This window comes from Pseudopodoces humilis, chromosome 3 (genome assembly GCF_049639895.1).
Source record: "Pseudopodoces humilis isolate 2021_Gansu_Grassland_sample_001 chromosome 3, ASM4963989v1, whole genome shotgun sequence".
Classification (NCBI taxonomy): domain Eukaryota; kingdom Metazoa; phylum Chordata; class Aves; order Passeriformes; family Paridae; genus Pseudopodoces; species Pseudopodoces humilis.
Window position 1 is genome coordinate 36,720,711 of NC_142202.1, and position 24,737 is coordinate 36,745,447.

Here is a 24,737-nt window from a genome sequence, read left to right on the forward strand (position 1 = left end):
TCAGGTCCTCAAGTCAGTCCATGTTCTGTAAATGATATATTAGTTGTTAAGAGTGATGTTGGGTTGGGTTTAAGGTTTCTTTCTTTAGTTGGCTTTTTGTTTGGCCTTCAAAAGCAGCAGTACTTGTGTAGCCCCATTTATTCCTAGAAAATAGATCCTGCACATTGACTACAGAAAGAAAGCAGATCTTCAGCATTTCTTCTTACTTACATTTTAGTAAGGCAAGATATTAATTTAAATACAGAGCTAAAAATAGGTCTGCTTGGGTATATTCCTTATTTTTGTGAAGTGCAGGTAGTAGTCCCTGCATTTGGGAAATTGTTTTGTGTCCTATGACAAGATTTGCTTTTTTTATAATTGAGTTCAGGTTTTTATCTCTAGTTATCAGTTTAGGCCTGGAATTTCAGAGAAGCTCAACTGAATTTGAACTCTTATTGAGAGTTGGTTGAATTTACGAAAAACTTCATTGAACTTACTGTTTTGCTTGCTCTGTTGTGATTAATAGTTTTTTCTCTAGTCTTTCTCTTTTTTGTAACATTTCAGTTGTCTGAATCCTGTGCCCAGTTAAATATTTCCAGTTGCCTTTTTACTGAGCTTGTCTGAGTTTGCTCAGCTTCCTGCCTATTGATTATGAAGTATTTTGTAACAAAATGAGAAAGGACTGTACTGAGAAATGTTAAGAGAATTAAAAGTACTGCATACTGGAGTGTTAACCACTCAAGCAGCAAAAACAGTGTGTAGCATGTGAATCTGCTGGTTTCCTTGGCTTAGTCCATTCTGTAGTGAGCTATTTTTATTTGTAGGCACTGGATTGATAAAGGGATTTGTAGCATATGTAATGTTTGTATAGTCAGAATATGCATAGTTATGATCTCCTATAATTAAATGCTTTAACATGTCTCTCAGATTGTACTGTCTTAACTATTTATATTATATAAATTCCAGTAAACACAACATGAATGAGAATGCCAATTTATCAAACTGTGTGCTATATTATTGTTGCTGATAGAATAATGCATCCTTTTGCTGAAGTTAAGCTTTTGAAGTATTTGAGTACATTTGCTATTCAATTCTGATAAGTCTTGGTATTTAGAGATTATACTATGGAGATACATAGAACATAATGTTAATAAAGTATATTATGTTGCCATTAGGTTGAGAGAAACTGTTTTTTTGTGTGTTAGTTTTAAAATAAATATGTATGCTAAAAGTATTGTTTTTTGTTTCCTTCCCTTCCTGGAGGTCATGTTTACATGCCAGTGTGGGAATGAATCTGTTGGTTTGAAGTGGACAGCAAAGAATTCCAACACATGCTTTCATTTGAAGTATATTTAGGGAAAGAATTCCTTAAGACCATATAGTTGCGATAAAAACAAGTTCCTCTGTAGAAAGACACAGATGGTTGTAATACTACCTCCATTAGTAGTGTAGAGGTCAGGTTTCCCAGTTAATGTAATTTCTTAGGATTATATAAAAGTAATTTCAACTCTTTTTTTTTTTTTTAAATAAAATGATCTTACAATAAGGTTGTATCACCTTTGGTTGTAAATTCCTCTCTCCTCCATTCTCAATGAATGTTTAGAATTATTTGATCTATTTCTGGCAAATTTTTCAATTTCTGAAATCTTTTTTGTGTGAGATACTCAGAGAACTAGCTCCCCAGAAAAGCATTAGTTTCAGTGAGCTTTTGGGTTTCTAGACTCCAGTTGCATCCTCAGTCCTGACAATGACCTAATACTTAGAAGGGTATTCAGAATAAAAGCGAAAAATTAAGTGGTGAGCTAAACAGTAGGGTAGTTTGGAGAACAGGAGAGTCTAAAAAACATTGCTCTTCCTCAGGATGTCAGCACCATATTCAGATTTTTCTGAGGGAAACTGGAAATGCCTCTTTCCTTTCAGAACCCACAGCTTCTTGCCTTCCAAGGAAAGCACTTCACTGCTTTTCTTCTGGAATCGGTGGGGGATCATCACTCTGTCTTTCAACCCAGCAGGAGTTAAAGGTGCCTTTGTATCACAGCTTTTTGTTTAGGATGTGCATTCAACCAAGATGAGCTTTGGTTTGATTTCCTTGTGTGCTTGAGGAATAAAAATCTTGCATTCATGAAATAAGGCAGTATTTGTTATGCCTTTAACAGCATTCCTGTGTTGCACGTAAAGAAACTTGAAAACTCGGCACAGACTATCATGTCATAGTGTTGGTTTTTCCCCCTTTCTGTAAACTTGATGCATGCATCATTTCCCAACCATTTTGTACTGAAATCTGAAACATCTCTATACATAAAATCCGCTTTCCAGTTGCTGTATTTTCTATCATTTGCCCCCTGGCATGTATTGTGCCTCCCAGGATTTACACACTTCTATGGGGGAAGTTGATATATACTGTGCCAATGTCCACTATGATGGAATTTGTTGGAAGTTGGTGCATTCTTTTTAAGCTGGTGCTGGACTGTTCTGTGTACTCAAGAGAAGGAAAAAAAACCCGTAAATTTCATGTGGAAAAAGAAATCTGGTGGATGGGTGCATTAGAAATAGCATTAAGACTCACAGCGCTGCTGTAGTGTAATTGTGTTGAAGTATTAGAAATTCAGGAATGACATTGAAAAATGTTTGTGGACATTTAAGTACAAACCAACAGCAGTTGCTTGTTAAAAGAAATACTTAAAGGTGGAGCTGAGGCTAAAAAGCTAGAAACTTCGGTGCAGGAAACTTTTGGGATATTTAAATTCATTTATTGTGAGTTTCTCACAGTAATTTTTTCTGGATTTCTGTTCTCCACAGGGAAATAAACTTGCGAGTGTGTTGTTACTGTCGCTCTGTTAGGAACGGCTGGGAGAGAATGACACAGACTCTCATGGAGAGTCGACTAGGAGAATCTCTCGTAGTTTATTACTTCAGCTCTGTTTTATAGACTGATACGTGGAAAGTACAGAAAGGAAACTCTTATTGGTTAGTAAACCACTACATTACTGTCAGTGGGGCACACACCCCCCGACCTTCTCCTGCAAAGAAAACAAGAGTCAAACAACACCTGTAAGGCTGTTTTCTGTCTTTGAGGATTGTTTTGAATCCTCCCATGAATTCCCAGGCTACTCTCTCAGGCTGAACTGAGAGAGCTATGTGGCCTGTAATTTCTACAGGCTCCCTGTTTCAGAGTTAGCATCCACAGTTACTTTTGAGGAAGTTAAAATAAGTGATTAGCGTAGGAAAGAGATTGTAGTGATCTTAATCCAAAAATTAGTCTTAGTTTAATATTACTTTAGTACAAACATTTTTAGAAGTAGACTCAGTTATACTTGTCCCTTCAAATGAATCAAAATACAAACGAGCATTTTCTATCCTTCTATCTAACTCTTTCCATACATGACAATGTTTTATGCTTACTGATTCCAGATAATAAATTCTGCTTAACTTAGAATCTATTAAAACAAATTACATTCTGTATATGTAGAAGTTTTAAAATATTTGTGTTTTGAAACCATTATAAACCTTTTATTTTAGGTCTTACTTCTGCAAATATTTATATATGCTTTAACTGTAATGACATGAACACATGGACTGAAAAGTGTGTATGTATACATCAGTCCCAAACCAACATAAGATGTTTTGGAAGGTTTGTGTTTAAACCTAACAGTAATGTTATTTAGCCTTGCTTTTCTGAAAGAATGTCACAAATGCAGCCATGCCACCTGATATTCATTTGTCAAACCCCACAGTAGTGTGAGTGAGTGGTGAGCAGTAGTTGATTAGGGAAAGATGTATAAAAAGGATGAACATTTTGGGATACAGTTTTGGACATTTTGTGACTTGAGAACTTCCAAAGGAAGTGTGTCACTGTGACTTTATTTTTAGTAGATATGGGTTGCATGGTCTTAAAACACAAACCAACCCAAAAGAATCCTTGTTCCCTCCCCACTGTGTTGGGTCTGGCCGAGCTGGAGCTGTGCTTTGCATTGGTACCTGGAAAGGTGTTGTAACACTCCAGGGTTTTGGCTCCTGCTGAGCAGCACTGGCACAGCACCCGCAATGTCTCTCAACATTCCCTTCCCTCCATCACGGGGCTGAAGGCTGGGGGTGGGCAAGATCCGGGGAGGGGACACAACTGGGACAGCTGACCCAAACTGACCAAAGGGATATTCCATACCATATGACAGCAGCTTTTCAGGTAGAAAAGCTAAGAAAAGAGAAGAAACAGAGGCTGTTTGTTATTTATGAAACTTGCCTTCTGGTGCAATCCCTGTGCATGCTGAAGCCCTGCTTCCTGGGAAGTGGCTGAACATCACTTGCTGATGTGAAGTAAAGAATACGCCTGCTTTCTTTTTACTTGTGTGCACACAAACTTTTGCTTTTTGCTTTAGTAAACTGCCTTAGCTCAACCTATGAGTTGTTTTTGATCTTAATTCCTTTCCCCTCTAGCTGGGGACTGATAGAGCAGCTTAGTGGGCATGTGGCATCCGGCCAAGGTCAGCCTCACCACAAATCATACTTCTGGAAAGTGAGGGAAGATTGGTTATGTTGTCTAGAACCTGGCCTTTCAATGTGGCCAACTTCCGTGGCACAGCAAGTTTTGGATGTTGCAGCAAAGTGGCTCAGAGACAGATCAGTCAACCTCTGACAGAAAAGTCTATTGGGACTTACTAAACACAAAACCAGCCCTCTTGCTCAGGAAGTTGCTGAGCCTCTAATTCTGAAAAGCTGTAGTAGTATAAACTTTTATTGTTTCACTCTGTCCATAAGCATCCACCTCAGTAATGGAGGCAGAGCACTGGACTAGGTGGATCTTTAAGCTTAGTGTCATTATTTGAATCTTTGCCATTTTAAATTTCCAGTCATGACCTTGAACTGAATAGGATGAAGCCAATTGCCTTTAACAGCAGTATATTGGCCTGCTTTTCAGTTTTGAACTTAATACTTCCATGCTTCAGTTTTTGGAAGCTTAGCTTTATGGAAAATACTGGTGTTTTTAGTTTTATGGGCCATTATTGTTGTCTTCAAACAAAATAATTAGGTCATTCATTTGGCACACTACAGCTGTCTTCGACATTGTAGAAACTAAACTGCTGTATTATGTCAATTAAAATGTTCATTTTAATTCTTTCCTAAAAACGTGATCTTTTATCCAGTTCTCTATTCTGTTCTTCTATTATGCAACATTAATGAAGGATTTCAGTCAAAAGCTTCATTGCTGTGAAGATCTAATGGATGGGGTTTTCAACCTGTTGTCGCTGGTCTTTTATAACATAGTTTCTGGATCTTCTGATGCTTCTTTTGTTAAAGGCCAGTTAGAGTAATGCAGTTTGTCCTGCAGAGCATTGGTTTTACGTACGTGTAATGTGTTTCAGGGTTTACATTGCTGTCAGTGAAGTAAGAATGTTCAAGTCTATGTGGGCAAAAAGAGATGAGGTAATTTCAAAACAGGTTCTGTTTTTAGCTTTACAGTTCTAAATTCGCTGCGCCCTTCACTTTAATAAGTAGAAACTCAAGTTGTTGTAGGCTTCTGATGCACAGCTTTGGTTCTTAACTAGAGGAAAAAGAGTTCCAGTTTTTTCAGGGTTGTCTTTTGTGTATTTATACATTGTTACTTCACTTTTGAGAGGAGATATGCAAGGATCGGTCCTAGCAGAATGGCTATTTTGTCATACTGACTTTTGGTGTGGTCTTGTTAGCTTCTGTGCTAAGTCATTTGTTTTCAAATAATTTATTGAGAAACTTAGGGGTTAATATAGGCATATTGCCTATAAATCTCCAGAAATACATTAATGCTTTCTCAATGTAAAAATGGGACTTGTCTTGCTTTTTTTAAAGAATTTTAAGAATCTTAACATTATTAATCATTATTAATTAAGATTAAGAATATTAATTAAGATTCTTAAGATTAATTTTAAGAATCTTAAGGCATTTTAAGAATGGGCTCAGTTTGTAGGAACAAAGTAGCTCAGTCGTGTTTTTTCCTTACACATGCTTCATTGTTTACCATCTTAATGTGACTAATGAAATTATGTTCTTTGCAACCTTTTAATCTTAAATTGTGTCCTTTAGATAAGAAAATTAATTTGTTTTGCCATCTTTGTGATGCAAATTCTAGCATCCAAAATAAATCCTCAAGGTAGACATGCCTTTGCCGTATTATGTATATATATAATCAGCAATCACTTTTGCTTGTTTTCCTCCCTCCATATTTTTGATGGGATTTTTTGATGGGTCCTCCAAGTGTCTTGTTCATTCAGAGAGGAATTGATACTGTATTCACTAGGTCTGCAAGCTGGATGTTGAGCATAGGCTGGATATTCAGACTCCCTTTGTAGTCATGAGATAGAGCAGTGCAAAGCAGTGCAATTAATCCTCTCTGAAGGTGAATTGTATTTTAAAGAATCTGCTCCCGTTTCACTGGTGGTACAAAGAATCTATAGAGGCTGGTCTGGGACTATCACAAGCCCTTGTCTGTTTCTTCCTAGGTGTAGCAATGCCTTTGTAGCAGCAGTTCAGGCCTCTTGTGTTGTTAGAGTGGGGTACTGCAGGGAGCATCATTTGAGTTTTAGAGGGGGAAGGCTTGAATTGCTTTCACGCTTCTCTGCATCGTTTTGGTCGTCTATAATGTGGCTGTAGGGATTCATTCTAGGTACCTATGCAGCATCTGATTTTTAAAATAGTAGTAAAATGAATCCCAGCCTGGATCAGTAGAAAAATTCTATATTTGTGTAATATTGTTTCATCAGATGCAGTTTGGGTTTTTAAAGTATGAGGAGAAGGGATGCTGAGCAGAAAGGAGGAAGATTGGAAATAATGCTATGTTTCTCAATTTAACTAGCGCATTTCCTATTTTTGAGATCCAGCATTTTACTTTTTGAAGTTATTCAAGTGCTGTACAAGAAATCAGTAAAAGCTACACCAACTTAAATATTATCTGTTGTGGAGCTTAGCAATGTTGCTCTCTCGTACTCCAATTAATGTCAACAATTAATGCTGTTTTTTATTGTGGTGGGGGGGTTTGCATTTTCCTTCAAGCTTTGTTTCACAGGTATTTTTTAAAATGTCTTTTCTTAGCTAACTGTGCACCACCGTGCCAAAATGGAGGGATGTGCCTGCGACCTCAGCTTTGTGTGTGTAAACCAGGAACAAAAGGTAATTCCTGTGAGGATACAGTCGTGCAAGACACGCCTTCCACTGGAGGCCGGAGCCCCGTTGTTCCCCCGTGGCCCATACCCCAGCAGGCTGCCCAGCAGACCTTCTCTCAGAAGGCGCAGGTCCCGCCAAAGGTTGGCCCTGTGGCTCAGATGGCATTCACAATCAAGCAGAAGCCTCCTGTTGGATTGACTCAACAGATGCAACCACAGTAAGTGTTTTCTTTGCTTTCAAAGAAGTCCAGTATGTCAGATTTATAAAACGTTGTTCCTTGCAAGTGTTTTCAAAAAATCCTGTTTGGAAACTGTCTCACAGTTTTTAAAACAGCTTTTTGTTTTAACTGTAAGATTTCAGTGGATGTTCAGACTTCTATTAATTTTGAACCAGATTTCCTTACGTGAACAGAATATCCCATTATATCAGTCAGGCACTGTTCTCCTTAGAATGACACTGCTGTACTGATTTTGGAGAAATTAATTTACACTGGTGACCTTTTGAGTTTATCCTAGAACAAAGTCTGACAGGGAATTCTGACACCTTGTGTAACTGAGGAGAGTAAGATTCAGTGCTTCTGTTCTGGTTTCTTGTTATTTGCATTATGTTTTCTCTTTTAATATATGCGTGTGTGGCTGTGCTACAATGAATGCTTCTGCTTGCTTGTGTTTGAGGTTCAGGATTGTATCTGACTGCCAGCAGCAAGGAAACACCTATCTTGTTGGAGATTTTTTCCTCTGGCTCTTTAGTAGCTTATGACTTAGCCTTTGATATTATTTCTCTGAGCTTTAAATATTTACTTAATGTGAGTTTGAAATTTCTGTAATTGTGTTGTTTTTGATGGATCCGACCTTAATTTTTTTCAAGACCCCATGTGATATCAGGGGAGGGAGGTGCACAGTCAAGTGGAATGTGAGCAGTTTTAGGTGTTTTCAGCTACTGCTGTCCTTCCACTTTGAGGTGAAGTCAACGACAAAAAGAGTTTCTGTCCTGTAACAAGCGTTGCTTTTGCTTTTAAGGAAGGTTTCATCCGTCTTGCTTCTAGTCTCCACAGCAAGATAATCAGGACTATGAAATAAATTGTTTTCCTGTGCTTGAAACTGTAAAAATGAATGTGGAAGGGTGGTGTGTGTTTATAGAGTTCTGCACCTGAGTCATCATAGGCTCTTGACAACAAAGTGCCACTTCCTTTCCAAAGCTACATCTGAGAACAGAGTTCATTGGATGTTCCCAATGTTATTTGTTGTTTCATAACCCCTTTATCGAGTTTTTTTCCTCCTAAACCCATCTAATTCTTTGTACTAACTGTGAATTCACAAGCTAAACTGGGTTCCTTCATGTCTTGTATAACAGGAAGAGAAACTTACTTGAATTCCCTTGGAGTTCTAAGCCCTGAGCCAATATGTTTTTTGAGAAAGGTAGAAAGTAGAGCACTGGGGGCTTTAGGAACAAATACATCCACAGTCTTGAAAGACAGAGAAATTGCTACCCAGTTCTAGTATTTCCTAGTACTCTGAGTCTAGTTTCATTCCTATCAGTAAGGCAAGGGTTATTGTCACTAATGTGACTGACTAATATGAAGGTGAAGTTTCCAATACAATCATCAGGCTTTTTTCCTGTTCCTTCCTCCCGGACCAGCTGGAATCATCACCTGGTGTCTCTGCTTGGCCCCAAAAAGAGCAGCACAACAAATCAGTACAAAAAGGCCAGACAATTTCTGTCTTATCAGTATTGATTCCTGTAGAGTATACTTTTTTTTTCCTTCCCTCTGCACACCAAGCATTCTCAAGGAATTTTTCTTTCTGTTGCAATAAAGGCTGGTTGTCCAAATTGGGTAGTAAAATACACTTTAAAAAAAAGAGGGGGGGAGGGGAAAGAAAGAAAATATAATTTGTTCTTGCCTGAAAAAAAGAATTGTCATCCTTTAAGCACTCTAAAACTGTACTCAGAAGGGTTATGGCAGCCTCTAGAGAAGGCTTACTTCCCATTATTCCTGGAATAATGTCCGGGGATAAAGGGTTCCTCTTGTAAAAAGATGATGATAAACTTATTTTTCTGTGCTACTGTGGTAGTTGTTTGGCTATGATGCTCAAAGTATTTCTAGAGGATATCTACAGCATTTCATGCTTCACCAAAATCTCTTTACCTATTTGCATGAGACATCATCACAGATGTAGAGGAAGCAATTTCAGACTAAGAAAACCAGTCATCTGTTATTTGCTATCCAAAGTGCCTCTGCATGCTTCCATATGCAGTGGGCTTTGTTGTTCATGTGAGCCTTTTCAGCCTAGGATTTTCTCCTAACTGTAAAGACTTTTCCTGGTAGAACTGTTATTCTTTTAGATCACATGAAGATAAATTTATTTCAATCAGCTTAATACTGACATGGGAAAATGGAAAACTGAGTCCCTGGAGTCACGAGAATGCCAGCCTTAGCTGAAGGCAGGTGTAGGAGATGGTGAGGAAAAGGACTTGTTGCACAATCCAAAGCAGTTGTACCAAGTGCAGCAGAAGGTGGGTGTTTAGATACAGCTGTTGAAATGAGTGCCAGTGATAGTTCCCGTGTATGACTGTTAGGACAATTTACAGGGCTGAAAGATCCTTCTGAGGTCAGGTCTCTAACACTGAGAGGGGTAGACAGGCTAGCTCCTGTTTCAATTCCTTTTTGAATATGTTGTGATGTATGTTGTGTGATGCTGCCTCGATACTTTCGGAATGGCTTTTTCTTTTCCCATGCCTGGGAAGTGGCATCATCCACACTGTCAGTGTGGCTGGTATGCTGCTGCTGTGTAGGCAAGGACTGGACTGGTGAGACCCAGGGCAGAGCCCAACCTGGAACACCTAAATTAGCTCCTAGAAGAGGCTTGCCTCTACAGAGCTTCTGTTTTGCCATCCTCTGAGTGTTTTTTTGTTTTATATAGGAATGCAACTTTTCCAACTTCAGTTATCAAGATGCGCTCATGCATGCTTGCTTAGGTTCGTAGTGGCAATGCTATTTAGGAAAGCAGGGAAGTCATTTAGTTCTTTCCAGATAGCTTTTTTTGAAGAATAAAGTGCTGAACAGAAGGAAAGCTGGAGAGAGATTAATTTCCTGGAATATCCTGGGTTCAGCAAGTCTGTCATAGCTGTGCTCTGAAGATGGATATACTGTCAGGTACAAGGTCTCATCTCAGAAAAATGTTAGCAGAAGGTATAGATGGCTGTAATTGAAAACAAGTGGTGTTTTCAGAAACAAAAATCTGCTTCTTATTGGAACCTGTAGGGAATTCTGATCTCAGTAACAGGCGTGCTTTGTGGGCCTGAATTCCTGTGATAGCTCTCCAGTAAGTCTGGGTGTTCTTTTCACATCTCGTGTTCTCACTTATTGGCAACAGGATAGCTCCAACAGCTTGATTTTGTGCATTTATCATCTGTGAGCAGAGTGTTTCTGTTTTTTTGCTTTGTAAAGTGGTCTTTCTAGTACAGTTTTGGAAATAGTCACTAGAGGAGTATGGCATCAACCAACTGGATTATTCACCAAGCTGAATAATGCACTGAAGTGTCACAGCATTGCTCCTTCAGCCTCCTTTGGAGGCAGATGGTGATGAAATCTGAAAATCTGCTTTAATGTTGGACAGAGCAAAGCTCATCAAAGAAGTGGTGACTGCACAGACTCCTGGTGACATATTTGGACTTCCTGGTGTGCCTTATGTGCTCAGAAATCTTTGCTGAGAGGTCCCTTCCAAACCTGTGTTCCTGGGCCACCGGGTCTAGTCCCATGTTATGACAGGCAGATGCATTGCCTGCTAATTTTAGTGAACCTATCAACTGACGTCTTAAAGCTGTTTTTTGACTTCTGTTCAAAGATGTAGTATTTCTTTACCAGTTTAAACTATTTTTTTCCTAATTTTAACTAGTTGATGTGACATGAGCATGAATTTAGATTGAAAAAACATGCCTGGAAGAAGAACTGAGCAACTGTTCAGAAATCAACCTACTGAAATCAACCATGTAGGACAGTCATAACAGAAAATGGAATGCATGCTTGGTATAATATATAAATGTAAGTTAAATGTTTACATATTTATTCAAAATCGGGAGAGATTATTGACTTCCTATTGTGCAAACTCCTGTAGGCTGAGGATCACTGTAAAGTAAAAGATTGCTCTTTTAGCTATTTCCTGTCTCACATACTAGTTCATTTTTGTGTCTTTGACACCATGTAATTTATTTTTTTAGAACTTCTGGTTCTAAGATTGGTTAATATTATGGTGTATCAGGTGGTGGTCTAAAAAAGATTATGGACAGGCTTTTTGAAGCTAGTATGAAAGTACATGTTTCTGGAGGACATGCTTTTTCACCACCATTTTGATAGTTTTGTAGTAAAGATGTACAGAGCAAGTGAAACTCTTTACTTACAAGAGCCCGGCACTTGAACTTAAGTATGAGTCTGTTTGAAAATACTTTATGGAAGCTCTTGATAATACTGAACTTCTGTCCAAAAAGACCTTGTTGGGGTTTTTTTTTGAAGGAAACTTTTTTAAGAACAGCAGGGATAAAACTTAGGTTGGAAGTATGAAGCAATTGGGTCCAGCCCTTTGCTTATAGCAGGATCATATTAAGAGGTTGCTCTGGGCTTTGTGTGGTTGAGCTTTGAATACTTCCAAGATTGCAAGGTTGGAGATCTCTGGTATTTGTGGGCTTCTGTTGCAGTGTTTGACTACTCTGAGGAAAAAGAAGTATTCTCCTTTTGTAGTTGATAGTTTCCATTGTTGCACATTTATTGTTACCTGTGTCTTTTTTGCTGTATTCCTCTAAGAGGTCTGACTCAGCCTCCTCTACAGGTGTTCAAGAGGCAGTTGTAGATCACAGTATCAATCCCCTTGAGCTGTTTGGTTTTTTTTAGAGCTGAGACATCTTTTTCCTCATATGTTGTGTGTCCAGTCTCTGACAGCCCTCTGCTGGCCTTGCTCCACTGTGCTGCTCTCTTGATTTGGGGAGTCCAAAACTGGTCATGGTGTTTGAGATGCAGTCTCATGAGTGCCTGATGGAGGCAGTAATCACTTCCTTGACTGTGATTGACATATGACTATGCTGGTGCCCAGTATGTGATTGGCATTCTTCATGTGAGGTTATGCTGCTGCCACAATTGAGCTCATCCACTAGGACCCCCACTTTTTGTAGGGCTGCTTCCCAGCCATTTTGGTGTCAAATCTACACTCTTGCACAGAGGTACAGCCATGGATTGCTACCTGGTGCTTCAGAGCTTTGGTCTCTAAGTCATGGGCTTCTTGTTCTGCCCTCCTAGAGCTCAGTGACAGAGCTGTTTCAGCTTCTATTAACACTGTGTCTTACTGTTCACAGACTTTAAAACTTAACTCTAGTGGTCAGAGGTGAGATTTTTCCAGCAGTTCTTGAGCTTTCTGCTTTGTGTCAGGGAGATGAAAAACTGGAATTCTGTCTGCAGGTTACCCTGACGACTGCATCCCTTCAGTATGTAACATGTACTTCTAATGTACTGGGCTCATGGTGTGCTTGTTTCTGGATTGCTGGGGCAAGGTGGCTCCAGGGAGAACCAGGAAAATAACTATTCCATTGTGAGCTCTTTGGGTTGGATTCTGAGATGCAGAGTGTTTTCAACAAGAGATGTGCTGCAAGGCAAACACTGTGTACCCTATTAGCCATCAGGTTGTTCATGTTCTTCCTAATAGACTTGTAAAGAGTTTGTGCAGATCAGTCATCCGTATTTTCCTGTAAGGCACATTCCTTTTGAGAATGTCAATGTACACTTCCCTCTCACAATCCCAGCAACCTGAACACACTCCATGAGGTAAAGTTAACTTTTAATTAACTTGCCATTAAGTTTGGGGGTTTTTTGAGTGCTCTTTTTTTGGGGAATATGCTTATGTTCCTGTATGTCAACACAGCAAAAAGAGACAGTGATTTAGGCATATTCCATTTGTGGGGAAATCATTGTCTTGCTTTCAAGGCACTGCTTTTCAGGAAAGAAAATTGCCTCTAAGCTGTACTGGTGCTGTCAGCTTAGTTGAAAAGCAGACAGTAAGCCACCATTTCAAGCCATAGTGTTTTTAAATTATTTTTTTTCTAGTTTAAAAACACACGTGCCTGTCTATTCAGTGTTTGCAAAGTGTTTGAATGCAAAGGGAGGGCTTTAATGAGGAGTTTTTAATGTTGCTTGTTACTGTGTTGCAATATGCTCTTTTCTCTTCCAAAGTGGCTTTTTCAGGTTGTGGTTTGGCTTTCGAGTTTGTTTTGCTTTTTTTTTTTTTTTTTTTTTTCCCTGTAACTACTGGAACTTTTACTATTTATCATCAAACAATGATTTCAGGAGATGTTGGGAAACTATCCGAAACTATCCTGGAAACTATTCTTTCCAGGGGCTTGGTGGGGCTGAAGGAGCACAGCTTTTCTTGGAAAACATGACATGTGGACTGGCCTTAGACAAAGGCAGATTTGTCTTCAGGGTTGGGTCTGTCTACTTGATTTCATTGTTATGCATAGTGTGTACTGCTCATGATTTAGGAACCCTAAGAGACACACATTTCGTCTCCAGTGAACTTATTTTCTTCAGTGCTGTAACCCAAGTACTTCACTGAGAAGCAGTTTCCACTTTACCTAAGCTCCATAAAGTTTACCTATGCCACGTACCCTTGTACTTTGATCAGTTTTGCCCAGGAATCCAAAATGACTGTTTTATATAAAGTGTCATCAGTTGCTAATGTAACCACTTCTAAGGAGGTTTATTGCTCATGTCATCTTGTGCTAAAGTTTAGGGGTTACTGTTCATCAGTATCTCCGGAGACTAGTATTTCTTTTGGTGTAACTGGTGAAGAGCACTAGGCAGATGGAGAAAGTGGGCTCTTCTCCTGGTATTATTGTTCAAATACACATTGAGACTTTGTTACCAGCCAGCAGTCAATTAGAGGGATTCTGCAGTAAATCCTTGCTTGTTTCCCTCTTGATCAAATTTTCCCTAAATTATCCCATGGCCTTAGAGAGCGGTGCTGGAGGACCAGGTTGTGAAATGTTTGCTAATTTCAGTGTTGCTTCTGAAGGTAAGTCTGCAGGTGTACTCAAAAGTTTTGTAGGCAACTGAATTATGACTACCTGACTTTGAGTTAGTTAAGCAACTTCCTACCCTAAGCAAAGGACCTGTTGTTGTTCAGACATTGCTTTTTGTATGTGATTTATTAGGAAAATAAATACCTTTGCAATAATAGCTCAGCAAAGCATTGCAATTACTGAAGAGAGTTTCTCTGTACTTGAAAAAATAACAAAGCATCATTTCTGATGCTGAAACATGAAGTTTGTAGAACAAATAAAGTATCTGCAATAAGCCAGTGTTTGCAACAGTTCTGGTTTTTTACCAGTGTAAAAAATAAATAGCTTTGAAAAGATCTTCTCCAGATGTGAACAGAAAAAAAATCTTTTCTAATAGGCTTTATCTATTGTAATAATTTTTATTTTTTTTTAAGTTTAAAGTACTGTCTTCAGCAGCTGGGGGACAGACTTTAATAAAGTCTCTAGCACCACTGGAAGATATTAAAAGGAATTGTTAGCTTGGATGCTGTGAGAAATTGTTTCAGGCTTGTCAGGGATTTTATAAGTGGTTTTACAGAAAAGACTGCTTTTGGATATTCCATATGCTGGTTTTGTATTATTTGTTTCATTAAAGAAACAACTGAAGATGCAGTTCTGTATGTTCTGTGTCAAGAAAAGAGATTCTGTTAAAAAGAAATAGACAATATTAGTACATACTATTATGTCATTGGGCAGTAGGTGGCAAGCTTTACTTTCCTTCTAGTTAGGGTTTATTTTCATATTGCAGAATGCCAGAATTTTTAGAGGAGTGGTTTAAATTCACTGGATTATGTCATTTATTGGCAGCACATTTCGTTAACAATCTCTTTTGTTCATTGTGGATAATTGTCTTGCTGTTGAATTCCGAAGGAAAGCCTCTTTTCAAATGATAGATGCAAATCAAGAAATGTGAGCTGTGTTGTATTGTCTCATGACTTCTGTGGGCAGATTACTAATAGACATTATACAAATGAGGTGAAGTCAGTCAATCTGAAATTACTTGGGAATCTTCCTGGTCAGCTTGTGTTGTGGACCACAGTACAGCTAGGGGCAAAGGGGAGCAACACCCTCTTAATACATTTTCCTGTATTCTATCCCTGAAGCTAATTAATCTAAAGAAAAAATAATAGAATATTTGTCTTTCTTGTGATGTGTCATGTCCTGTTCTGGTTTGTGTGCTCACATCCTTCCTTTCATTCCCCCCTGAATTGCTTTAGCTGTCCTCACAAACTCGGCCTGCTCTGCTGATGTGTAGGATTCAGCACAGGGACAATAAGACAGTAGCCACAAATTGTCCAGCTAAAGCTAAGGTTGTGTACAAAGGGAATGCTAAAGTGCTTCTCTTTAGGAACTTTCTGTTGGGGGTGACTGCTAATAGCCTTTCTCTGCTCAGACTTCTTGCCTAGAGCAAATGACCTGGCAGCTGATGAATTAGTGATCAGCTCTATATCTTTACCAAGGGTACCAGGGATGTGGAACCTCTGCTCCTCTGCAGTTCATCTCAGTTGTTTTCTAACATTCTCAGCTGTTCTCTAGAACAATTTTTACTCATTAGCCAAGTTAATTATTTCAGTTTCCTTATAATGAATGAGTTAGAGTTCTTGCTTTGCTATTGAAGTTTCGGGAAAGCTTGTTCTGGATTAAAAAAATTTACATGACTCTCTTTCTCAGTCACTCCATCCTATGTGCACTTTATTATAATTGCTCTGAGGAAGATCAGCTGTCTTGGATACCCTTGATCCCAAACATCGACATAATCATTCAATTGTGTCATTCTAAAACAGTAATTAACATTTTTTTCTTACTATGGCAGGGCATTCTGCATGTAGGGGGTGGGTGGAAATTTCCTTAAGTACATTGAGGCTCCATATGAATTTACATTTTCCCTGCTGAAGCTTTCTTTCCTCACACAATTCCTAGTGGAGATTAGAACTCTTTTGGGACTGGTAATGCAGACCTGAGCTGTCAGTTGAAGGCATGGTTAATTTCACTGCTGCAGGGGCACAAGGCTAAAAGGGTCTTTGGCATCAACTATTGGTAAATTGAGACTAGTGTTTTGAGATCCTGATACTGTGGTTAAGTCTCAATTCTGTAGTCTTTGGGAGTGCTATGATCTATGTGTGCTAGAACAAAAACTGGTTCAAAGGTAGTTACTCATCTCTTTGTGCTGCCAGGCACTGAGTCAGCCCTCAAGAACACCTCCGTTCATAATTCTGGGGAAATGTAGTCATCGGGCTGCAGGAGCTGAAGTCACTGTTTAGTTCAAACGGCTGGTCTCCCTCAGGACTAGGATCACTTCTGTTGGCAGAGAGTGTAGAGATGATTTTTTGATGACAATGTCAGTCTTGTCTTGGTGTCCTTTTTGAACACTTCTAATTGCACGTTTGAGTGCTAATCTATTAAACTAAATAGATAATTTGTAGTTACCTCTGTTGGACTGAGAACTTGCTGTTAATTGGGTTGTAGTAGCCCTGAGTCTAAAGACTATGGCCTTAAGTGTGGTGTGAAAGGCAAAAAAAACATGATTATTGCAAAATGGGCTGATCATTTGATAGGTCTTGTTAATTCACAGTGGTGTGAGAAGTGGGCAGGTCATTATGGCAAACTGCCTTGAGCAAAGCCTTTGGTGTTTTGGTGGACCAAGTCCAGTCTGTTTTAATGACTTGTTCACGAGACCTTTTGAATTTAAACATTTGTGATATCTACCACTGTTTCTTCATATTTCTTCAACTGTTTGGGTTGAAATCTCTGAGTCTGCAAATATCCACTTTACTTCTGTTGACAGTTCCACAGAAATTCTTTGCAGTGGACTGAACCCAGATAGCATCTGGCCACATCAAGTACTGTGCATGTGCAGTAAACTTGTGTCCACCAGAAAAGCAGAGATATCTCCGAAAGAATGTTGAAATTACAAAGTATCAGCACCGCAGCAGCATGCGAGGCACTCATGAGACACTGCTGCAGTCCTATACTTCAAATTATTGTTGTTCCTGAGATGACATAGACTATCTTTACCTGAATGTCTTACTTTATTCACACTTTAGCCATCCTCTAGTTAAGTGAACATCTCACAAACAGCTGTTACAGGATATTCAGTCTTTTTATTAGTATCTTTGACAGAAAAAAGATTCTCAGAAATAAAATATTTTTGATACAGAGACCTTAAATTACAGGGAGCCAACAGGGATCTCAAGCAAGCCAGAGCTTATTCCAGACAGGAGAACAAAGTTATTCTGTGTGATGGCTACAGCCAGTTGGTTTATGGTTTTATGTGTCTGTGCGACATCACATGAGTAAAGTTTTGGCACAAGAAAAGGGTGGTCAGTGTTGGAGTGCTAGCAGGGAAACTGTTGCCTGCCCATACTGTTGAACAGTTTTCACTACTAATTTATCTTGAGTGTGAGGGAAGGATCAACTAAACGGTTGTAGGAGAGTCCTCCACCCCTTCCCTTGTCATTCACGACTCATCTGTCAGGAAGCCAACACAGACAGGCTTCCTTATACTGAGAGAGAAAATGGCTCTGTCAAGATTCCAGTTGGTCCCTTAACAGCTTACTAAGTTTGATTAACCACTCCAGGTGCTGTGCATGAATTGTAACAAGCTATACAAAAAGCCTGTGTTCCACATGAATAGTAAGGAAAGTTAAAGGCCATATAATTTTGGTGTGGGGTTTTTTGTTGTTGTTGAAAGTTACTGTACTCTTCTCTATTGGGTCTTGTTCTGCCCGAAGTACTACAAAATAGAGAGGTAGAATATTGCTTAACTTCTGTAAGTTTTATATGAGAATTACCTGGTCTAATGACCTATTGGTGTTGCATGTCTATTCTACCACCTTCTTTTGTGCTTCAGTCTGAATCAGATCCTGAGAATCTCTCATGGAGAAAGGTTCTTATGCCTTTCTAAGTGTGTTTGTGAGCTTAGATGAGAAAAATTAATTTGGACTGTCTTCTTTGGTCCTTTCTTCTGTATGTGTTCCTTTAATAGATCTCTTAATTGGATTGAAGGATTTCTGGACAGTTTTTCAGTCCATTAAACTTTTGGAGCTAGCTTCCATTTTATGTTCATTCTTCTGTTTTGGTACTACGAAGTGCTGTAGAGAATCTTTGGCTTTTTTCCCCTTTCAACATTGTTAGCTGTGTTTTGCTTACTCTTGAAGTGTCTCTTCAGTGGTAATATCTGAATTGGATCCTGTACAAAGCTTGGGTCAAACAAGATTTTAGTGTTTTCTTCTTCATTCCTGAATGAGCTGATCCCTGAAGATGATGTTAATTACATCTAAAAATTCTGGTTTAGCGTTGTGATGGTCTTTGGGTGGTAACTGAAATTTCATACTACCATTGTTTCTTGACTCTCTACCTTCAGTGATACAATAGTCATCACCATCTTAGGCAGCTAGTAACATAATCCTAATACTGTGTTTTCTCTCCTTTTTATTGGAAATGCAGATCACAGTGGTGTTCTGTTAGTGATTGGTATGGTTAACTTGCTGATCTAATTTGACATGTAGCATCAGTCCTTTACCAGGTGATCTGTTTCGTATCAAGAATAATACATGTATTTTTCCCAGTCATCCAATTAGTTTTACTTTTCTAAGATAGCAATAATTCTTTCCTGGTAAGTCTGGTCATTCTTTCTCAGTTCTAATTCTTGAACACATAATGCTTCATGTAGAAGCACAGACACTTATGATTCAGTTGCCTCCTCTGTTAAAAAAGCACACTGTTTAAAAAGTTTTCAGTTTCTTCTGCTTCTCACTGTTACCTGTTTGTTACCAATTCTTGCTTTGTTCTTTACTTGAGTGTGCTGATTTGACTAAAAGTCATGACTGCATCATTCAGATCTGTTTAGTTTCTTTTTCTGATTTAAAAATTCTTTTGTGGTACTTGTCATTTCCATCAAGCTTTACGTGGAGTTTTGTATTCCATAGAGAATTCTGTTCCATTTTCTGATAACTCTGAAGTCCCCTATGTTTATACCATTTTCTGAGCCATGCAGCAAAACTCTCAACCTCTCTGGCACCTTGTTTGTTCAGACTTAGCAAAAAGTGTTAAATTTTAGTACCCAAGACAAATGTGCTGTAATTTGGTGCGTTCCCATAATCCCAGAATGGCTTGGTTTGCAAGGGACCTTTTAAGACCATTTTGTTCCAACTTTCCTGTCATAGACAGGGAACCTTTCACTAGAACAGGTTGCTTAATGCCCCATCTGCCCTTGAAGTCTTCTAGGAGTGGGGCAGCCACAACTTTCCTGGGCAACCAGGTATGCTGCTTTACCACCCTCATTGTAAAAAGTTGTTCTTTATGTCCCTCTTTCAGTTCCGTTGTCCCCTGAACTTTCCATATCTATGGTCATTATAATGCATAAGAAGTAAATGCCTTTATATAATATACACAATTCCAAAATATTCCATAACACAATATGTTACAAATAGCAAGTTTTTCAGAAGTAGTCTAAAGTTATGGTGGGGGAACAGTCAACCAAGGTCTAAACTTGCAGTTAGTACTCTTGTTCTTAAATCAGCTTCCTAATTATAAAATTTACAGTCTTAATACATTTACTTTTTTGAAAAAAAATTCACTGTGATTCTGCACACACATTCCCAACAGGATACTGCTCACCTGCTTTCTGGACCACGCTCCCAGATTGCTTTAGAGCAAAGTTAATACTTTGGTGATCTTCAGCAATTGCTTCTGGATAGCAATGTCTTGAGTCTAGAATCCCTTTAGCTTTAAGCACTTTTTAAAGTACTCTTGGTATGTGACAGTTTTTGAGAGCTTAAAATTCTTACCTTTTCAGGGTTTTACACTGGGAGAACTCTTTCCTTAGACCATTTTGTAATTTATAACCTCTGTGTGCTCCTGGAAAAGGTAGCAAACAGATGTAAACTGTGTTCTATTGATGAGTAGTCTGCTCTTAAATACTACTATGATACAGATACTGTTCTGGTTTCTGCGTGGTGGACAAGGATAGTTGTAGAATCGATGTCACTGCCAAATTAATAATGGATGGAGAAGCAGAAATACATGTACACATTTATATACTTGAGCAATACATATATACATTTATATATATATTTATATATAAATACTTGTATACATTTATATAGAAAGCTCTGGTGTCTGTCTTGCTTCCTGAACTGGAACCTCAAAGCTCTGAACTGAAGGACAGCTGCTGGTCACTGTAGTCCTGGCTGTGCCTCCTTACTGCTTCGAACAGCTTTTGTTGTTACTGTGTAATGCCTGTTTGGGTATTCTGGCTGTTGCACATACTTGTGCAATCCTTAAGAAGCAGCCAACTCCCCCCATTCTTCCTTTTGCTATTCCAGTGGCTTATAGCAGCTTTTCACTGCAGAGTACCCCTCATGAAGAGTTTTCCTTCTGTTGCACCCTGGAGGGCTGTATCTATAAACTTTTTTTGTTCTGATGTTGTATTTAGAAACCCAGTGAATTCTTAAATTGGATTGTGTTTTGATGTGCTTCTGGAAGTGATACTAGAAATAAATAAAACCCACAGCTGTACACTCAGGACATTTCTTATGGGAATTCAGGTGATGAAGAGCTGAAGAGCTTCAGACTGTAAAAGGAAAAAGAGGTATATAAATTCAGCAGTGTTTTTTTTCCCTTTCCCTCCTTCCTTTCCTCCCAGTCATTGCCAATTTCCACTGTAATTGAAGGAGTAGAGAAAAACTGGTAATTCTATGTGTTCCTTGTAAAGGAGATCCTTTTGGGGTGATTCCAGAGTAGTCAGTCAGTCCTTTCTAGAACAGTCTCCTTGAAGGGATGGCATCACATACGCTTTTCAGGTTCCCCTTGGAGGAGGGAGACACACAGGCTTCCTATTCAGCCAAGTGAGAGGGAGCCCCCAGGCTTACTGTCCCTGGAGTGAATAGAAGTTGATGGAAACCTTGAGTTCTGTGAAGTTAAACATTTGTGGTTGCTCTGTACAGGGCTGTAGCACGTTGTCATCTGTTGTCTTGTACCATGTTGCTTTTTCTACGTGATGCATAATTTATTCATACCAGGATGAGATTTTTATAGCTGCTGAATTGATATTGTGTTCATATTGTTATTATATTGTGTTGAAAATGAAGCAAATACTTACAAAAATTACCTGAAGGAGCTCTGGGGACAAATTTTCACTTTGAGGTGTTTGTTACGCTCTTGGAGCTCCTGTTCTTTAATTCCCACTTGCTGTAGTGACCGTGTGGCCTGTACCATCCTTGCACTGTAATTTCTACATTGCTGATTGTTTCTCAACTGTTTTCCATGTCAAGTTTGGAATCCAGGTTGAGATGTCTAAGGCTTATACTCTGTTACAAATAATATTATGGAAAAGGTAAATGCATTATCTACTGTTCTTTTGTATTTTAACACTATCTGTCTTCTTTAAAAGCTTAAAGCAGCTGCTGCTGCTGCTGATTGTACTTTTTTCTAAGTTGTTTTAAGTAGCTCTTTCTGAGAGCAGCCATTTTAAAGTTATTCATAGTAAACAAGGTCGTTCTAAGAAATGGTAAGAGCATGCAATTGTTTAAAAAGTAGCTATGGAGACTAGATGATTCTCAATTTAATATGAACATTCATTGCTTTCATTGGCTGTGTTCCTTTCATGAAACTGATATGCTTCACAGGCACTCCACAACATTTCTAATTAATTTCATTTTCTTTAAATGGGCAAAATATTCATCCTGATTAAGATAGAGTTTTAAAATATAGGACTGCTGGTTGCTTAGCGTTCTGTTTGTTTTTTTAAGTCATAAATAGAATATTTTTTTCTTTACCAAGCTGGAAATATCTGGTTAAAGAAACTTTTTTTCTTGAAACAAGACTAAGAGTGCCAAATTACAGCTTTAAGTAATTTAAGACAAAAGGCTTGTCTCATGTATGTTATGGAACGTGTCCTGAAGGCTACAGGAGTTATGTACCTAGACTTGAAGGTTCAGCGTTTAATGGACATAACTTAGTTTCTTAGATTACATTGTTTGCATTGCATGTCTAACACAAATGGTTAAACAGTACCATTTTACTTAGATAATGACATTTTAAAAAATACTTGACTAGTTCTTTTCTCATTAAAGAGAAATGGGGCAGAATGGGGAGATTCTTCCAGTTCAAAAAAATGGAACCAAAGAGGCAATAAAAGCTGCTGATTGCCATGCTTTTCTTTCTGTTAAGTCTGCGATGGCTGCACTGTTCTAGATAGAAAATACCATAGGAAGGCTTGTTAAATGTTTCTGTTTTTACAAGTTCACTTCAAAGCTGGGGTTAGTTTTTCATGCTGAGAGGGATAGATCATAAGCTCTGAGCATATTTGTTGTCAGGTTCCTTGACGTGTTGAATTTGGTGTGGCTCTCCTAGGTTTGTGTCTCTTGATAATATTTGTGAAGCTTTAAAATACCACTGAATCACTTTGGAAGTCATTGCTTGACTTCCATTCAACATCCTCCTGGTACACAGAGTATATAGTCATTCAAAACAGATTTATTAGCTTTCCTAACTCTATAGAAAACAGTGTGCAAGTGTTCTTAACATCTTCTTAACATGTTAGTGCTTGCTAGAAAAGGCTTGTTTGTCAACTGTGTTAGCATGCTTGACACAAGCTTCCAGAAGTATTATTTCTGCTGTGCTCTTAAATGCATGCTATGGGGAGCCATAGCTGCTTTTGGCTGGGGCTATGAAACTCACATAAATCGTTTTAGATTCAATGAAACTATGAATTACAGTGATTCTGAAAATACTTAATTGTCAAACTTGTTACAGAGAACTGAAGAATATGTGTCTCTGTTGTAAAATTCAGATGTGAGCTCTTGGATTTCTGTGTCTTTTCCTTCCATCCCCTCCTGTTATTGGGGGGGAAAAAACCAAATGAAACCAAAAGACCTCAATATCCTGTATAGTTTAAATCAATTGCAGTTGTTGTGCACTATATTTATTGTAATTGTTTTTTAACTTGTTTTATAATTTAGTAAAATTAAATTATTGCAGTTTGCATGCAGTACTCCGTGTGTCAGACTCATACAGAATGCTTTGGCATTCACAGAAGCTATAGTTAAGAACTCAAGTTCTTAAGTACATTAGGCAGGAAAAGTAGTTATGGGTGGAAGTACAGTCCAAATTTTACCCTTTGGTATGTTGTTATAAAATACTGTTCTTTTTATTGTTGTGTGTTACTTCAGATCTGGGAAACTGTGGAACTTCATATGGTACAGAAGAGCAGCTTGTAAGAATTACAGCAACTTGTGTTGTCAGCTACAAAACAGCAAACATGAGCAAATTGAAGCGTACTTTGAAAATCAAAATATTCTCAACATCCAGCTGATTAATTATAGTAGGAAATTGTTGTGTGTCCTGTAGTTTGAAATTGGGTATTTTTTCAGGTGCGTGGTGCATTTTATCTTCATTTCTGTCAAGGGTGATAGCTGGGGTATTTCTTGGCTGATTGTTAAGTATATTTGTGCTGTATCAAGAGTTAAACTGAACTATAAAACGCTGCTCTTCGAGAACAAGTATGTGCAGGAGATATTCTGCTGTAATTAGATTGCTTTAATTGTGAAAACAAGACTACTTTACAGTTTCTATTTCCATGTATGTAAAACTCTGGGTATGAGGTAAAACTTGTTATAAGCTAAGAAGCAGCGGGCTGTAAGGATTACAAAAGGTCAGCAAGTCAACTCTGCTTATGAACATCTGAAGCCAAATAATATAGGTATATTGTTGCTCCTGTGTGGAGTTTTTGCTTTTTCCCCCTTCCCGACCTGTGTTTCACTTCCAGCCTCCAGGCCCAGTTTGTTCTTGTTGTGAGGTTAACGCTGGCAGCAGAGAATTGTCATCTGCCTGCCTAATGGTATCAGTAGTCACCTATCATTGTCCTGAGCAGGGTAGTTGGGTAAGCCATCTCTGTGTGTAGGATGCCCACTGCTGGAAGGGAGTGGTGTCTTGCACCAATCCATTTTTGGGTCTCTCCCCTGGAGACAGGCTGCAGGTTTAAAAAGTGCCTGTGGATGGTTCAGCCATGTCCCACCTAAGAGCAGGAGCCAGTCTCCACATGACAGGCTGCAGGAGCGCAGGGCTTTGGTCACTTCCAGTCAGATGGAAAGGCAGAACCAGGGCCTTCATCACTCCAGCCTCTTGTCTCTGGCTGTGCATAGTGGAGCTGAGAGTGTTTGCTTATTGGTCATGGATGTGATCAGCCAGGAGAACAAAGGCATTTGAAAAGACTGAGTACAAAGTAGTGTTTAAAGTACTGGAAATGAGTAGCAACTGCTCCATCTTTCACTCCTTCTTCAAAAGTAGTGTGTTAAGCCCAGGGATTCCAAACAGCTATGTCTTTTCATCATTAAATTATGTATAAGAGTCGGTACCTATGGTATTTATTGCTGGAGTATCCAAAAATAGCACTGAGCAGTAAGTCTTGCCAAAGAACTCAAAAAGTGTTGAGAAATACTAGGCAGTTACAGGAACATTCAAGTGCTGGACACAGGAAGAATGTGCTCAGTCTCATTGTGATTCATATCAGTGGAGTGGCCTGGGAATGTGTAATGTCGGTT

At 38.7% G+C, this 24,737-nt stretch overlaps 1 protein-coding gene across 7 annotated transcripts in view; it reads left to right on the top strand.

The window, feature by feature from the left end:
* LTBP1 (latent transforming growth factor beta binding protein 1) overlaps positions 1-24,737 on the top strand; it is a 184,242-nt gene that overhangs the window by 7,954 nt on the left and 151,551 nt on the right. For all 7 annotated transcript variants that reach the window (XM_088052416.1, XM_088052414.1, XM_005526906.3 and 4 more), the window contains exon 3: positions 7,042-7,330. In XM_088052416.1, coding sequence (XP_087908542.1) covers positions 7,042-7,330 — 289 coding nt within the window. The remainder of the gene's footprint in view (positions 1-7,041; positions 7,331-24,737) is intronic.